The sequence below is a fragment of the Gymnoscopelus braueri genome (genome assembly GCF_963280865.1).
Source record: "Gymnoscopelus braueri genome assembly, chromosome: 10".
NCBI lineage: Eukaryota > Metazoa > Chordata > Actinopteri > Myctophiformes > Myctophidae > Gymnoscopelus > Gymnoscopelus braueri.
The window spans coordinates 12,832,382-12,850,854 of record NC_137611.1 but is presented as its reverse complement, the minus strand read 5'-3'; the positions used below and the strand labels follow the sequence as shown (position 1 = coordinate 12,850,854).

Genomic DNA, 18,473 nt, shown 5'->3' with positions numbered 1-18,473 from the left:
TGTTCCAAACAAACGCCCCTTTGTTGTTTAAAGGATTATTGAAATTATTCTTTTATTTTTTACTATATTTTCACAATAAGGAAGTTGCTTTATTTTGAAGGTTCCTTGACTCAACCAAGGAATGAACCCGGAAGTAAACAAAGTGTGTTCAGAACAGAGGAAGGTGTGTGTAAACTAAACTTTCTGGTTTCCAATAAATAAATAACAGGTAAAACATTTTATTTGATTCTTGTGAAGCATTGTTATTAAAAAAGTTAAAGCAAAAGACGTGTGCTCATTAATAAAGGTTAAACAAAAACGTTAATTGACACATTGGCATGATGAAGCTGAGCGACTATCTTTGATAGAATAAAATGCAGAGATGGAAAATGTACTCAATTTAGTTTTTTTTACTAAAAGTATCAATACTGCAATTTGGAAATACTCTGTTACAAGTAAAAGTCCGGTATTAAAAATGTACTTGAGTAAAAGTACAAGTATTGGCATAAAAATATACCAAAAGTAAAAGTACTCATTATACAGAATGTCCCATTTCACAAGTTCAAAATGTATTTAAAAAAATTGGAAATAGCCTATCTACAAGCTCAGATCTGCTATTTTCAAATGGCCGAAATAGGGTTGAAGTGGTTATTGTGTTTTGTAATAATCAAATCTACAAAGTAACTAAAAGTTTTCAAATTATTGTAGCGTAGTAAAAGTACAATATTAGCCTCTGAGGTGTAGGGGAGTAGAAGAAAAAGTTTAAGTTAAAGTAAAAGTACCTGAAAAAATGTACTTGAGTAAATGTAATCAGTTACTTTATCACCACTGTCTGATAAAATGTTATTGTACATAATGAATTGTTTCTAGGCCTTGGGATAATGAGTTTAGACTGGATTGGGTTCAGCTATGCAGCATTGGTATCAGCAGGAGGAATCATGGGCTACATGAAAGCAGGTATGTACTGTATGTATGAGGGCAGACACCATACATTCTGACAGTGGTGGAAGAGACTCAAATGTTTTACTTGAGTAAAACTATCAATACCACCATGTGGAAATACTCTGTTAAAAGTGAAAGTCTGGTATTCAAAATTTACTTGAGTAAAAGTACAAATGTATTGGCATAAAAATATAGAATACCAAAAGTAAAAAGTACTCATTATGCAGAATCATTTGTCAAGTTTCCAAATGTATAAAATCCTGATTATAGTAGATCTACATACAAGGTCACAACAACGCATCGTAAAGCAACGCGTTGTGAGCTTGTAGATCGGCTATTTCCAAATAGGCAAAGTAGGCCTATAGGGCTGAAGTGGTTTGTGTATTGTTTTGTAATAACAATCCAAATCTAAGTAACTAGTAATTAACATTTTCAAATAATTGTAGTGTAAAAGTAAAAGTACAATATTTGCCTCTGAGATGTAGTGGAGTAGAAGTCAAAGTATTGAAAATTGGAAACACTCCATCCAGTAAGGTAAAAAATATATACCTCAAAATGGTACTTAAGTACAGTACTTGAGTAAATGTACTTAGTTACTTTCCACCACTGTTATTGTCAACCTTTTTCATTTCAAGGACACCCAGTTGAATATGCATGAGCCTGGGCAACCAACGGAACCCCATTTGCTACGATCTCTGGGACTGGGACCCCAGTCTAGTCTGTAAAATCAGTGTTAATTTAACTCTAGAGCGTACAACTCTACACTCTCAGGAGTTATTCAGACCCATAAGGGTCCATTTGGTTCCTATCCGTCAATCCCTTTAAGTGGGGAACCCCTGGAACCCCTTCAATGACCACTGGGGGGCCAGAACCCCCAAGCAGTGGGTCTATGCAAAAGTATCCATCATTTTTGGATGCTTGAGACTTGTCTTTATAACATTGTGTTTGTTAATTCCATTACAGGGAGTGTCACCTCTTTGGTGGCGGGGCTCATCTTTGGACTTCTGGCCGGGTTTGGAGCTTATCTAAGATCTCAAAATCCCAAGAATGTGTGGGTTTCACTAGGTGAGCAAGTTCATCACTTGACAAAAGCACAATGTATTGTTATCCCAAACATTGTTCTACAGTACGTCCCTTTAATTTAACCCACTGAATACACTGCACAGGCACGTCAGGGACACTGGCTGTTGTGATGGGAATGAGATTTCTCAACTCCTGGAAGTTCATGCCAGCTGGCCTGATGGCATTGACGAGGTAACTGTTGTCAGAAAAATGTTGATGAACCACTTTCAACTATGGCTATAGAGCTTGAGGAACCGAATAGAACAGGGCAGCCACTTCTCTCCATTGAACTCAGTGGACGCTGTGGCCCTGTTCTATTCTGTCGCCCTATTACTTTGAATGGTGTGCTCGTTCTACATATAAGTATAGTTACAGCTTGTTGTTCACCACTGTAGTCATTATAGTTGTGGTGTGGACTCTGCCAGTCACTTGAGTAAGAACCGCAGTTTATTAATTGTTAATTAATATTTGTTAATAGGATGTTCGTTTAAAGTGCTACCCAATTTTTGTGTGTGTAGTTATTAGTTATAGTGCTTGATGTGGACAGTGTGGACACTGGACAGTGACTGAAAGTTTTGTGTATGCCTGGTAGGCTGAAATATAAGAAAACCGATATCTAAATCAACATGACAACCAGGTTTTGAAGGTTGTGCGGAAAACATCCATGCATTTATAACTTAAATGATCTCATCTCTTTGCAGTGTCCTGATGTTGGGGAACATTGGCATTGGAATGCTCAGAAGACCACATGATGCTCAAAAGACCACATGAACGTTGAACATATGCACCACCGCCATTACTGTGCATATAGTTGATGTACGGTAATTTCAATACGTGTTTACACAAAATAAGAATTTCACCATCATTAAGAGGACATGAGCAGAACTCTGAAACATTACGGTATTATTATCACCAGGTTTTCATGGCTGCTGTAAAGAGCAAAAAAAACAGCAAAATAGTTAAGTTGAGAAGAATGTAGCTTATAAAAGTGATTGGTAAACTTTTGACTTTCAACCATCAGTAATTGTTCTATAGATTTTTGCTATTGTATTCATGATTTTGTACGGTGTATGCTACAGTGCTGGGTATATGAAATACTTAGGTACCTTTCAGAAACCAGGCATAGCCCTAAAATTTGTTTTGTTCCTGGTCCTGTTTTTTCTGAAATATATAGTGTGTACAGTATAATAATGCTGTTGTAAATTATCTAAATTATGACTGAAAAACAAGGTCAGGTGAAGACAGTCATTGGCTTAATTTGTAATGTTTTATATTTCAGTCACTATTCCATTATAAAAACAAAAATGTTGTATGTCTTGTACAACACTAAAACAACAGTTGACACATAGCAAATTATGATAGACTAAAAATACTATCCACACATTGCTGTGCAATGTGTGGATAGCGAAAATAGCCGATCTACAAGTCGTCACGCTAAGACGAGCTGTGAGCTTGAAAATCGGCTATTTTCAGTGTTTCTCTCATTGGCAACACCCATTTTCTTTTGCATACTTCTCACAGAAGTATGCATTTCTCACATTACTCAGTGGTTTAACACTTTGGATTCTATGCTACCGATTGCCTCCATATTTGGCAGTCCAGTCTACTCCATGCACTGGCTGGATCTGTGCATTCCTGGACAGGAGGGTTTTACTCAGTGTGTTACTGTTGCATCCTGGGATTTGTGGTTTTCTACATTTGCTCTTCCATGCTGTGTACTGCTGTGTGAGATCAAAGAAAGAAACAGACAGTTAAATATTAATTGTGGAGTATTAGTTTAGAAAAAAGATGAAGAAATGTAAGAATAAGACATGTAAATCAATGTTTCTTTTTTACCTTCATTAAAATCACACTGGTTATTGGTATATATTATGTCTGGATGTTTTGATTGAAAGGTCAACTGTAAAATTAAAAGAAAGAAATGGTGGAATCAGAGGATTATTTATGAAATGCTTGGGTTGTTTTTAGTGTTAAACCTGCTTGGAGTTGGAATACCAGATGGGTGGAATTGATTGCATCAAGACAAAGTCATATTTCTTGTACTTGTCAGTCTCAGAAATGTGTATAAACTTTACTTCCAAATTCTTCCAAGTAGTTGTATCTTGCACTCTAAATTGCCCAAGGAGGGGAAAAAAACAACCCATCTGCTCCAAGGAGGAAAACAAAACCAAGTCTGTTTGAAAGTGGTATCTCTAGTTCTAGCAGAATTTCTGACTCAATCATTGTTCATGGTTCACTGTGTGTCTTTTATTTAAAGAATATCCACATGCAGATATGACTCACTTGCAGAAGTGCCTGCTATTATTGGTGCCAAAGTAAATCTTTCGTCTTTGGTCAAACATGAAGGGTGCATTCCTGCTGGGTTGTAGGTGTTGCTCATGAAGTTGTCTGAAAATGATACACAGACAGCCACTGGATAAAGATCCATTCATACATACTTGCGTGCCAACAAGTGACACCTCCTACTAAGAGGTTAAGTTAGGCTTTAATGTCCAAATATAGTAAAACATTGAAAACATACTGTAAGAAACAGTATCCAGTTTGACACATCAGGTGTAGAACGGCTACTAGTCCTATCGCTCTATGATACAGTTATATGAATGATATGTGAATGTGGGAGTTGTACTTTACCTGTGGAATGCTCCAATCTGAAATGTGTGTCTTCTGTTACAGATTGTTTATCTGTCACTAGAGGCAGAATGACATCTGTACCAACGTCTAAAAAAAGAAAGAAAAGAAAAGGAGTGTTTGGAACTCGAGAATAAATTGGGAGTGTTGTATATTGTAGGGCAGTGGTTCTCAATGTGGAGTCTGGGGACCCCCAGGGGTCCTCGAGGGGGTTCCATGGGGTCCTGAGCTAAATGATTGATACAGTAGCTACAGTAGGAACCAAATGGACCCTTTCGTCCGTAACTCAGAGAGTTATGGGGGTCCGTGGCCTAATGCTTACCAAACTTGAAATTAAAAAGTTAGAGAACCACTGTTGTAGTACAGTGTGTAGTGTACTTAAACACGTGGCTATACAGCAGGTAGTTTTACTGTGTTTTTCTCTATTTCTCTATATCATTCTACAGCCAATGTGTTTCAACCTGTTGTCCTTACTTTGGGCGGGGGAAAAAAAGTCAAAAGAGATTTGAAAATAGCAAATCTACAAGCTCACAATGTGCATAGCATTATGTACTTATGTATAACATTTTAAGGTCCAGAAATGATCAAATACATACAATATTAATTCATGGAATTTATATACATTCCAGTCATTTTAATGTCTTGTTAATTAACTATTTACTTCAGACCTATGTATGTAAGGACATTACCCAAATATGAGAAACATTACGCAACAAGACAGAGTGACGACAGGTGTACCAGATAAAGAAAGTGATCTCCTGCCCTCTCAATCTCAGACAGACATTTGATCTTCACCTGGATGCTTTATACTCCCCTGATCTCATTAATAAGGAACGAGAAGGGGAAGCAATATGGGCTTTTGTGTGACAGGCAACTTATGTTATGAATAATACAACATTTCCTCCTTTGATTTAGACAGTGACGCTTTAGCTCATTTCACTTTGAGCTGATCAACGACCATGAAAAGCTTTAATACCATTTAAGCCCTAATTTATACCTCATCGTATGACGAATAGCGAAAATCTACAAGCTCACAAATATGTTGGGTTGTGAGCTTGCAGATCGGCTATTTTCACAATTTGGAATATATTGAAAAATGTTCAAACATTTTGCCTATAATGACCCAAAGTAGGGACGCCATGTTGAAAGTTCAAGCTTGTTCATCTCTATAAGGTTGTAATTGACCGCTGTAGTACTGCTACGAGACTGTATCAGCTGGCTCTGCAGTTTGCAATTAAAATAATCCATTTGTACTGGGAGGGAGGACTCGATACCTGCTGAAATGGAAGACACACTTTAACCTGTTTTCATATTTGTAAATCCACTCATCATAGGTAGAATGCCAAGCATTTGATAATAGGGGTCACACACGGGTGAAATATTTCTAAATACTTCTTGGCGTTTCAGATGAGTGGAGTAACGAGTTTGTCTATGGGACTACGAAACTACTGGGCAGAATATTATTAAGATGATAACAAAAGAAGATAAAAGTTGATTTATGGTATTGGCAACTTATCCAATTCACCAGAAAAGGTTATAGAATAGTTTGCAAATAGATTATATGGCCCAGGTCTAGAATCAGTTTGATGAACTCTACAATATCTTACCTTTAATAAGGGGATACCCTGATCCATGTGCACTGGTTTGGCATGAGCTGTCCCAAACATATCTACCCGCCAGCTGATCTCCTGCTGAAGAGTTGGTTTTGGGGTTTACTCCTGGAAAAATGACACACAGCTCAGAACATAGACACTGCATCTGAGACTGCAACTAAAATATATATTATGCTGTGTCTGTCAAAACGTCCATTCTGCAGGTAGGTTCTGAGTGGGTTCTGAGTCCATCAGACTTTGTGCAGAGTGTGCATACAGTTCTCCAGTTCAATGAGAACAATAAAGACCCAGACTCACAGGTCTCCAATATGTGTTTCAGTATAGAGTACAGTACAGTATTTTTTTTTTACTTGTTAAGCCCTATTTTGTACTTGTTATTATTAGGCATTATTAGGCATTATTAGGCCATGTCTGGCCTAATAATGACATGGATGCCAGGTAGGAAGTGGTCAAGTGTTCTTACCAGGAAGGTATCTGGATTGATGGAGGTAGTGCTGTTTGGCGGACCAGTTGGTGGAGTCTGTTGTGGTCAGCCCACTCTTGCTGGATGGTTTTGTTACTGTTAATGGCTCTGCCAAACTAAACAATTACAGCAGTGCATTAAATTAAATAGCTGGGATGCACGGTATTGAAAGATTTTGGCTGATATCTGTTTAACTGCATGGTCAAATCAAACCAATACTGAATACTCTTATTGCAATACTGTTTTTCTTTTTCTTTTTTATCCCACGATTTTGTAACCCCATTTTTTACACCCAGTGCCAATTGTCTATGTAATCCTGGGCCAACCTAGGGAGGCCAGGGCCGAGCTCATGCCTCCTTCAATGCATGAGAGCCAACTGACCTTCTTGTCACCTGACAGGGGAGAGTTTCCCTGGTTGGACGTAGAGCGTGGAAGGAACACGGTATTCCAACCAGTTCCTTTCCCCTCCATCAGGCGCCCCGGCTGGCCAGGGGGAGGCAGTATAGTGACCAGGATTACTGCATGTTTTTGTGAGGGTACCTACCCTAGGGAACACGGGGAGAACATGAAAACTCCACACAGAGAGGCTCTTATTGCAATACTAAGTTTCCGTTAGGGGATACCTTGCACCTGTTACTGTGATTCTGGGTGCACACGCAGGCTAGGCCTACTGATGCACACATATATTAGTTAAAAATAATTGAATGTAGTAAAAAAAAATACATTTATTTTTACTTAACATTTTTCCATATTATTTGCTGCTATAGTTAGACCCTTTTGAAAGCTTCCCCAGAAAACACACTGATTGAATCTTCAGCCTCCAATCAGCACAATATAGGCCTAATATAAAATAAAATATTGGCTAAATATATGGGGATTATTTATCAGATAATGATTTGACCGATTTTGCATTTTTAAGTAAATATCGCCCGATACCGATATGATGGATTAATTGTGCATCCCTATTCAATACAATGTGAAAGTGCAAACGTTTAAACTACAAGACTCCCACTGAACCAGATCTCTGTCTATGAGGGTAATAAGCGCTCTCACCAGCCGCCGGTCTGGTCACGCAGCGCCTCCGTCAGAGAAACCATGGCGGGTCTTTTGGAGATGGAGACTCCGCTGTCTGTGCAGTCCAGTTCATCCCAGCTGTCAGCAGATTCGATCGATGTCTGGCCCCATCGCCTACGCCCACTCCTCACTCCATTCTCACTGTTCTCTGTTCCTCTCTATCATCACAGGACCAAAAGACAGATCACTTATTAAGTCTATATACTACTACAGTTTACAGTTTACAGTTTAGGCATTTAGCAGATGCTCTTAATCCAGAGCGATTTACAGTAAGCAAGGACACAAGATAATACATCATAATACATCATAATACATCAATTGCATAGAAATAGTAATAATAAAGTAATACATAAGTAAACCAATAATCTAATAATAACTAATACATACGTAAACCAAGAACCTATCATCAGCCTACATTGAAACTATACACACAATAGGATGCCAGGTCAACAATGACCTGGCATCTGTCTACATAACATGCTATGTAAGTTACATTTTAGCCTTTGCATAATCCTGCAAGGTCGTCAAGGCGAGGCCCCCTCCTTTTGTCTGGTTATAGTTTCTCTATCGTACATCAAATTGCTCTGACAGTGACTCCGATGATATCATTCACATTCGAAACATATTTAAATGTTTGTTATACTTTTTCGGTTTTGGTGTGGACGATTAAGTCCTAGCAGTTAGAAATAAAATCATTATTTAGGATTATCCTAATGATCCTAATCCTAACTATTGTCATAACAGTCACAAGAGACTATAACAGTCAGGATCCTTCTAAAATAAAACAAAATCTAATATTTTGAAAGTAATAATATGCCTTGGCAGGTTACCGGTCGGTTAACTAGGCTGAGCGGTTGGTGCTGCTCTGGTGTGAGTGCGTCTGTACGGAAGGCGCTGTGTTCCATGTTCTGCTGGGGCACAGGGATCTGCTGGAGGGGTTGGTGGTGCTGGTGGTGGTGGAGAGGTCTGCCCTGGCTCTGGAGCTCAGCCTGGGTCTGCTGGAGGGGTTGGTGGTGCTGGTGGTGATGATGGTGGAGAGGTCTGCCCTGGCTCCGGAGCTCAGCCTGGGTCTCACGGTCCTGAGAGGACTCTAGTAGGTCGGCCATACATAGAGATAGAGGCTTGTGTTGTGTTATAGACTCTGCAGTCTGATCCTGGGCTTTATGCTGCCCCAGGTCCTTAGGAGGTGCACCCAATGCTGGTCCAACATGGAAGTATTGATGTTGCAGCGCCTGAGAAATAAACACAATAGAGACTAAATTAAAATCTTTAGAGGTGTTTTGGATTAAATCATGAATCATCAATTTTTTTAACACAGGTTAGGAACACACATAGCTTTTACACCAGAACTAGTATTGCTAATGTGTGCCTCTTCAAATTTAAAGGTTAAGGGGGAAAAGGCTCTTTCACTTACATTGGAGCTACCCAATGGAACAGCCTGGAAATCCCTGTTAAATTGACCTTGGCCTCGCCCTCGAGGTCATCTAAACACTTAACAAGGGCCTGGTTACTGGAAAAGGTTCCAGTATAAGTTAGGTAGTATAGTTTATGTAGTGCAGGTGTTTTTTTTGTTTTTGCTTTTTTGTAGTACGTGTTTTTGTCTTGAAAATTTGTTTATTTAATGTACATGACTGTCGGACATGTATTGTTGTGTGTAAGAGGACCCCAATGGAATTACCTTCTGGACTTAAACTAAACTAAAATCACACAATGTTAATTGATGTTATTTCACAAACACTCAAGTCACACAACTAGTTTATATTCACACTAGTTTGAATTCTCCGTGTTTTTTATACTGTGTACTGTAAACCTACAATGCACCACAATGTACCACCAGACAATACAGGACTGGTTCAAATTAACTATAGGTTGCAGTAAAAACCTGAACAGCTGTTGGCCTTTTCTCGGGGTCCCACTGTAGCATGTCTTTCATCAGAGCTATTGCCTCATCGCTGGCGTTGGGGATGAGGGAGCGCAGGCTGGCGGGGACACACTCTGGGAAGTGGAAGGTCAGTGAAGCAGCCAAGTTGTGTCCCTCAGGCCAGTCCGACTGACATGGGAGAAACATGTAGAAAACAAAAAGTGTCTTTTATTAGTGTCTTTTATCCCAGTGGTTCTGAAGCAAACGTTACAAGCTCACAGCGAGCTTGTACATCTGCAATTTTTTAAAAGAAAAAAAAAATCTTTAAAGTGTATGTTGAATAATTTTGACTCAAATCTTCTCTTCTGGGGGTCCCTGGCACACAGCATTTTCAGATGGGGTTCTGCGGCTAAATTTGAAAATGATGTATACCCCATATCAATTTCGGGGTCCTTGACACGAAAATGTGTTTTATCCAGTGCATTCATTATGAAGCACAATAATTTGTCTCAAGCATAAATTATTATATAAATATCCAGTGCTCAGTAAAGAATATGTAGTAATGGTATGCTACGGCCCAGTCATGACAACAAACTGATCACCTGAACGGTTTGTGTATGCACATACTGTACAACACCTGCTTTTGTATGTGTTTGCACTCCCTCATGGAGCTACTTGCGGATTATACTAGGGTCAGTCCACTCTAGGTGGACACGCACTGACCTTTTGCACCTTAATCCCTTGTATAACGCACTGACTTTTTTTGGGTCTTTTTTTATTGTGCTCCTTTTCCTCTAAGCACCTTAACGTCCATTGTCTATCATGCACAGTATAAGTATAACATGCACAGTATACAATACATTGCTGCTATGCTCAGGCACCTTAGTTTAGTTTTGTTTTAGTTTTTTTCATTATCTCAGGTTTTGTAAATATGTAGATAACTTGTCTGGCCTTCTGTTGCTCTCTTGTTTTGATCTCCTTCCCACCTGCCCCCCACCCTCTTCTTCTCCCCCCCCCTCTTCTTTCTATGGAAACTAACGTTGCGATGGGAACGATGTACAAAAAAGAATTTCACCCACTTTTTTACCTTGTAAACCTGTGATGTGACAATAAAACTGATTCTGATTCTGTGTTTGCATACTCAAGACCTGTGTCAAATGGTGTTTTTACAAAGGTTCACATTATTACCTCCCAGACCTTTTGACGGGTTAAAAAGTGACAAGCCACTAGGAAGTGACTGCATATTTATATATACATACACACACAAATGTGTCATCAGCCCCACCGGCACCTAGAGACTGGGGGTGGACCCAAAGAAGACATACATCTTCAGACACTATAGTTATTATTTATCCTGCATGAAACTCAATTGCATTTACCTCCACATAACTAATCACAATGTGAGTTCAATCAGAAAAAGGATATAAGGAAGCTTTAAGATTCATTTCTGTCCTATGCAAAACTCACTCACCTTCTTCACTGTTCCCAGCACCTGGCAGATCTTGAAGACCTGGTCCACCTCACTGGTTCCAGGGAACAGGGGTCTAAGCGTGTAGAGCTCAGCCATGATGCAGCCAACCGCCCAGATGTCAACGGGGGAGCTGTAGGAGCTGGACTTGAGCAGGACCTCAGGGGCCCGGTACCTGTCAAGACAACAGCACAGGGCACTCAGATGAAGAGGTTTTAGCCACCTCCAAAGAAAATCACCAGTACCAAAATGATCAGAATTGAGAAAAAAGATATGTATCATTGGTGCCCAAGTAAAACTCAATTTACTATTCTGTTACTTGCCTGTAACAGAATAGAAAATACATATGTATATAATATTTTAGATAATATTTTAGATAATATTTTAGATAATATTTTAGATAATATTTTAGATAATATTTTAGATAATATTTGAAATTTGTCTTGACTTTAGGGGCTCTATTCAGAGCCAGATTTGAACAAACCACTAATTAGGGATTTCGGACTAGGCAAGAGGCGTTTCCCCGCAAAATTCGGTATTCTATGGCACCCCCCTCACCCGCCAAACACCTGAGCTACCCGTTACATTATGCATAGGTGTGGTTTGGGCGTTACAATGATAAAACCAATCACCGTGCCAGAAGCCATTGCCTTTAAGAGAAGACTGCGCTAGCCGTCATCCCGATCCAATATATGCTCTAGCCTATCTACCTGTCTGCACTGTTGCCTGGTCTGATTATTATAAGCCACATTGGGCTTGTTTTCCTTCTTTTTTTTTTTTTTATCCAAATACATTTTTATATTAATTTGTAGCCTATTGTGTTCACAATAAGCTTGTCATATTAGTCAGATCCGGAATAGTATATGAAAGCCATTTAAAATATGTATACTATTGGTACACACTGGCTGCTCCCAAATAATTAATTACATCATGTTGCGACAACGCTCCTACGTGGTACACAGACAAACAGTAGCACATGGGTATAATAAATTGGACAGTTTTAGGAAAGGTCTATAGCCTATGTACTCACGTTGGCTGTTATCGTTCTATTTCCACCGTTCTAATGGATTCCAGGGGTGTGTAAACATCTCTGAAGTTGCTCCATAGTTTCCTCTGAAGTGACGCAAAGTTAACTTACATCCATATTGTCCCCGTTATCTTTCATCATCCACCTTTGTTCAGTAATCCCGAACAGAGCTAAACTTTAAGTTTACATCAATCAAAGCCTCTCAAACCCAGACACATTGCTGCGATGCGTATGTGCGTCGCCTACCCAAAATAACAGACATACAAGCTATCAACGGCGCTGCGTCATGTCGTGTCGACAGTTACAGATCTGTTATTTTGGGCAGCATACAATGAGGCGCGCGCGCGCCACGGAGTAGCCTATCACTAAACCAAAAACATTACATTACGTGGTCAACAACATACTAGACATGTAACTTGCTTGGAGCTTTTAATGCAGTGGTTCTCAACCTGTGGGTCGAGACCACAATGGAGCACCCAACGCCTGGCGAGCTTGTAGATCTGCTATTTTCACAATATTTATCTGTGGAACCGAGTCAAACAAAATGGGGGGGTCCCCAGTTCAAATATGGTTATTTTGGGGGGTCATGAACGTAGCGTTTGCATGGGAGGCGTTGTGAGCTTGTAGATCTGCTATTTTCAAATAGCTGATGTATATGTTAGAGTGCTCATGTGGCCCATAGTCGCTTGACTCGCTTCTTTTGGGCTGGTTTTCCTAGACCTGGTTGCTTGTTAGTTGTTTTTCCTCACAACACTGGCACTGATGATAACTAGACGGCAGCCGTCATAGAATCAAAATGACCCCGCTGGGAGTGGTGGTGGCGTTTGTGGTAGAGTGACCATGGGTTTGTATGAAGAGAGATAGCGCATTTGCGGTAGAGTGAGCATCGGTTTATATGAAGAGAGAGAGCACATTTGCGGTAGAGTGAGCATGGGGTTGTATAGAGAGAGATAGCGCATATGCGGTAGAGTGAGCATGGGGTTGTATAGAGAGAGATAGCGCATATGCGGTAGAGTGAGCATCGGTTTATATGAAGAGAGAGAGCACATTTGCGGTAGAGTGAGCATGGGGTTGTACAAAGAGAGAGAGGCATTTGCGGTAGAGTGAGCGAGCATGGGTTTGTATAAAGAAAGAGCGCATTTCACACACAGATCATTCATATATTACCAAGATTTAATGAGAAATAAGGCTTCTTTAGAAAAATGACTGACGGGCTGGGCTGGGTCTAATTTGTCAATTATTAGTCGAGCCGGGCTGAAATATTTAGGGGATATGAAAGCTCTAGTTAGTAGTTTGAAGTGCTCATGTGGCCTTAGAGTTGCTTCTTTTTGTTTTCATAGACCTGCGGACTGCGTTGCTTATTTCTCTCCAAGGCTGGCAACACGGCTCATGGTCCAACGCACAAAGCCATTGTAGTGTCTGTGTGCACTTGACGGGTGATTTTATAAACCAGCGGGTGCTTCTAGAATCCACTATCCCCCGTCCCCAAGCCGTACCCATGTGTGTCTGTAGAATTGCAATGTGGGGGATATAGCAACAACACGCCCACGGGCACACCTCCACGCGCAAATAACGGCGTCGGCATAATGGTGACGGGTAGAGCAGGTGCTAGAATAACCTATTGGGGCGGCGCAGGTCCATTATCCCGATTTAACGGGGAATTTTGGCCTGAGAATGGGGCCCTAGGTGTCCAGAAGGGAAGAGAAAATTACTGGTCTACAGGACAATACTGCCCAAGCCAGTTTTGCTTTATCTTCACAACAGCCGATCCAAACACAATAACATGTTGGTAACAGCTGCTTAAACACAGTTGTTTTGTTCACCGCAAGAGGTTTTCTTTATTTTTAAAGTAGTTATTTAGTAACTAATTTAGTGAAATGCTGCTGTAAAAGAGTCTTGCCATCTTGTGGATATGTAGTTGGTGTAAGGTGGTTGTGAGCGTATTTTTCTGGCCAGTCCAAAATCGGCAATCTTCACCAGCTCTGGCCCCATGCACAGCAAGTTCTCTGGTTTCATATCGCGGTGGAAGTAACCTGGGAAAAAATAAATGTCATTTAAAAAACATAATGGAACCTACTGCAGACATTTCTGTATATTCAATTTATAAGTATTTGTTGAGATATGTAGGCTAACCTTTTCTAAACAAAGTTAAAAAAGAGAAAAGGCATTGCATCTTCTTCTACACCTTTAAACATACTGTAGCTGCCTTCGTGGCGGGGGTACCTGCGCTATTACATTATATTATACATTATGAATGTAATGTATAATAAAGAAATACATTCTTGCCTAGTGCCTACAGTTTAAATGTCTCATGTGAGTGCAACTTATTTCAAACATATTTAAGAAAATTAAGATTAATTTGAATTGAATCTAAATAGATTTTGGTCTAAAGAAAAAGTGCTTAGTGCTTCTTTCAAGTGGGAAAGCTTCTAGAAATACAATGAGAAAGAGCAAAGAGGATCTTACCATGCTTATGCACAAATGCTAAGCCAGAGAGTACTTGGAACATAATGTTTCTTATTTCATTTTCAGAAAACATTGTATCTTCCCTGTCAGCAGCAAAGGTGGTAAACACAAAGGCAAGAGAGAGAAGAAGGATAAAGATGAACATGCAAAGAAATCACACACTGTTAAAGCTACAAATTCTCACTCCGTCGTAATAGTCGTAATAGTGATGAGTTGGACAACATCTAAGTCACATCAGAGGTTTGACCGAGCCTTCCAATGTTCACTTTTCAACAGATTTTGTCCAAAACTCACGGAAATCGGCACACATTTTTATCTCTCTAGTCATGTGATGACCACACTAAAGATGTCTTCTTTTCTAGGAAATACGTTGTATGCTTTGTATATGAATATTATTACTGTTGTGCAAATCAAATCAATATGTATCTGTCAGATTATTCCATTCCGATTGCCTATGACTGACTTCCAAAATGTAGAAGGCCTAGCCTGGCGGAGATCTGTGCACTGAGGAGCACACTTTTCTAGTTTTTTTTTTTTTTTTACAAATAACTACGCCTAAATTCAGGGTTCAAAGAATGTCTTACTTCGTAATGTTACCTTTCAGTCAGGTTACTTTAACATATAGCATCTTTGGACTTTTATGCTTTGGTATCACTCATGTTGGTGGGAACATATGTTATATAATCAATTAATTAGCTTATCAATTAACCAGTAATATCTACATGTATACCGTTACAAGTGTATTCATGTTGCTAATGACAGTTCACTGATTGTACAGTTGTAAACCACCTATACCAAGATAATGTTGACAGCCTGATAATGCCGTATTGGCTTACAGGGCAAAGCATATAGCAGACATGTCTCTTCCATAAGTCACATGCACAGTACCATGTTTATGAATAAATGTCCCAGTAATATCTGTCACGTTTCTGACAACTGCTTCAGGGAACAATGTGTTTCTGTGATCTGACCCAAGATAGTCCATCGGAATTGGTAAAACACTCAAAGGAAAGGAATAAATGAAAGGAGAAGGAAAAGAAAAAACATTTATATAATATTTCACCTGTCTTATTTTAACCTGTGGTTTTTAACTGCTTTCAACCTAGTCTAGGTATACATCTAGGGACAACTAAAGTCAATATATGGGCTAGAACATCATAGAAAACCAGCACTAGCAAACCTATGCCCACTGCTTTGAAAAACGATTCTGATACTGATCCACTATGAAGTACCGCCCTGAAGTCTTTGCATTAGTCCTGTAATATTGAGTTTTTGTATTTATTTATTTATTTTATTATTTCCATCCAATTTTACCCCTTCATTGAGTTTAGATGTCAACAGATGTATCAGTATATATACGCAGAGATCTCTGATTGTCTGGCTACACAAGACTACTGTCAACCTGCCGTCCCTATAATGTATGTCATTATAGGCGAAGAATAGTATAAAATAGGAGTGGTGTGTCATGCGTTCATATACTGTACCTTTCTTTCATCAGCTGATAAAGGTTTTCCTTCATATATTCAAAGACAAAGTAGAGGTCGTCGTTCTCTCTGATCACCTCTTTCAGTTTCACCACGTTGGTGTGGCTGAGCTTCGTCAGTACCTGTTTGGACGACAAGCAGCCAAATATAGTTACAGTTACAGTAGCATGGGGCAATCTGGAAACCCATTCGGTAAAAGAAGGGGGGCAAGCTTGTTTCAATGCCTGAAAAATAGGATATCAGGTTTGGCTGCGTCCCTTTAAGCTATTGATTCTTCACATGCAACATTTCGGGGATTAGAAAACTGTCCAGTTTCAACACTTTTTGTGCTTTGCAGAAACGTATAGATCAGGCTGTGCTTCTTGCTCAAGGGCCTGCCCCAAGAGCGCTCCTATTCTAAACAACGATCCTACTGACAGATTTTCATTGCAAATTGATTATCTGTTTTGAGAGATAAGCATGGGGGAGACCTGCTGCAGGTTGTAGGGCAATTGGACAACAGATACAAATATAAGTTATAATAATAATATATTAAATCAGATTAAATTGAGTAAAGACATCAAAGCGTAGGCTAGCTGTCAGTTGGTGCCGATGTAGTTCATATAATGTAATTAGTGGCTGGTTTATGTTACTTGAACAACTCTTACCTTCACCTCTCTAAGATGCAGGCACTCATCCCAAGAATAGAACTTCCTTTTCATCCTATGGGGGGAAAGCAGGAGCATTCAGTTACTATTTCATTGTGATTTATCGCATACCCAGCCTTTATTTGCCTTGGGTGAAGAGAGGGATAAAGGGACCAAGAGGTTAGCTGGCATTGACAATATCAGGGTAGCTAAACTGCACCACGCAGGCTCTGTGATCTGGTTCAGGAACTCACCATGTTAACATGGTCAAAATTCAGCCACCAAACACGGTTGCTGTGGATGATGTGGTAAACTCCATGGCTGAAGAGACACTGCCGTTTATAGGGGCAAAGGAAACAAAACCCTGAGTGTAAAACAGTGCCCTTTAATGGTCAGCCCAGCATCTGTCATTTTCTCAACCAACTACCTCTCTGCACTGTCGGGGAATCCCAGCAAGACCACAACTCTGTTTGCCAGGGCAGTCCCTTAATCTAGGGAGTCTTAATCTAATTATAACCACATGCATCTTAGAGTGCCTATTCTGGGGTGAACATTCGGCAAAGATAATACACAATGTAGATCACCCAAGGCTATGGGTATGTGATATAAAGAAATCATATCCCAGCCTTCGTTGTTGCCCTTTTTTCAACACTACTCTGGTACACAATATGGTCAGTAAGAATGTTAATAGCTATAGTAGACATTTGTCTGAATCCAAGCAGCCTGTTTGATGACACAGTTCTGAGGCATAGCACAGTTCTGAGGCATAGCACAGGTGGGCACCACCTGTGCTATGCAAACCTACAACACATTAATCGGTGGTCTATGTAACTCGTCCCAAAAGATGTTGTCATTCATCGGTGGTCTACCCTAACTCTTCTCAAGATATGTTCTCCCTGAAGCAAACAGCTGCTTCACAAGTACTGCCAAAGAAAATGAAACATTTGTAACAACATTTTCCACTATAGATTCTACAATCTTAGTATACAGGACATCCACGTGAAGACTTATATGCTGCCGGAGTCTCCCAGCACTCAAAGCACCTTGCAGCAACCTGTCTTTTAAGCAGCTTACCGCTTCAAGAGAGAACAAGATCAGGACAGCACGGCCGCTTGTCTTTGTACCAGAGAACTACAGTGAGTGAGATATACGCTCCAAACTCACCGCTTGATGGCCACCAGCTCCCCTGACTCGTTGCTTTTGCCCAGGAGCACGCTGCCAAAGGTGCCATCGCCCAGCTGTCTCAGTATGGCGTAGCGGTTCATCTCCTAAAGAGGTACCTAGGCCTGGTCCTTCTCCTTCAGCGAGGAGCCTTTGACAGCTCCATGCAGGTCGACTGGAAGAGGGGAAGCGATGGTACCCTCCCTGTACAAAGAAACTCCTTCACACCCTGCTGCTGATGCTGCAGGCTCACGTGTACAGGTTAAGCCTGAGTTATACTTTGGTGGCGTGCCAGCGTGCCTGTGTCTCACACCGAAAATAGCTGTTGGGAGCTTGTAGATCTGCTATTTTCTGGGTAGGACACCGGCTCGCAGCTAAGTATAAATCAGGTTTTACCTACCAACTGCCAATTTCTAGGTTTCTCAATGAAACCTACATAAATAAAACATGAACCTGTAACGTTACCTCTGTGTTTGCAGACGGTTGCTTCGTGGTGAAGCGTGAAGGTGTGGCCAGGAAGAGAGACTGCAAAACCGCGACCGTGTTTTTTAGATCCTGTCTGTTTCTCTCGCCGTCTCCCCTCTCCTAAGCCTAGACGTTTAGAGCACATGGGAGGAGA

At 40.2% G+C, this 18,473-nt stretch overlaps 2 protein-coding genes across 2 annotated transcripts; one reads left to right on the top strand and one right to left on the bottom strand.

Annotated features, from left to right (window-relative positions):
- Positions 1-146: 146 nt before the first annotated feature.
- Positions 147-4,255, top strand: LOC308092905 (transmembrane protein 14C-like). Its single transcript, XM_080439034.1, has 5 exons — positions 147-208; positions 850-936; positions 1,885-1,986; positions 2,088-2,175; positions 2,685-4,255. The coding sequence occupies exons 2-5, from the start codon at positions 861-863 to the stop codon at positions 2,752-2,754; spliced, it is 336 nt and encodes a 111-aa protein (XP_080295160.1). The 5' UTR covers positions 147-208; positions 850-860; the 3' UTR covers positions 2,755-4,255.
- Positions 3,840-18,293, bottom strand: LOC308092906 (serine/threonine-protein kinase MAK-like; the record flags this gene model as incomplete). The annotated part of the gene is made up of 14 exons (XM_080439035.1): positions 17,858-18,293; positions 16,715-16,769; positions 16,068-16,189; positions 14,584-14,666; positions 14,018-14,150; positions 11,094-11,265; positions 9,644-9,811; positions 8,592-8,993; positions 7,741-7,919; positions 6,688-6,803; positions 6,219-6,329; positions 4,615-4,701; positions 4,267-4,371; positions 3,840-3,883 (listed from the first exon to the last, which is right to left on the bottom strand). Exons 1-14 carry the CDS (start codon positions 17,956-17,958, stop codon positions 3,840-3,842), a joined length of 1,878 nt encoding a protein of 625 aa, XP_080295161.1. The 5' UTR covers positions 17,959-18,293.
- Positions 18,294-18,473: the final 180 nt, after the last annotated feature.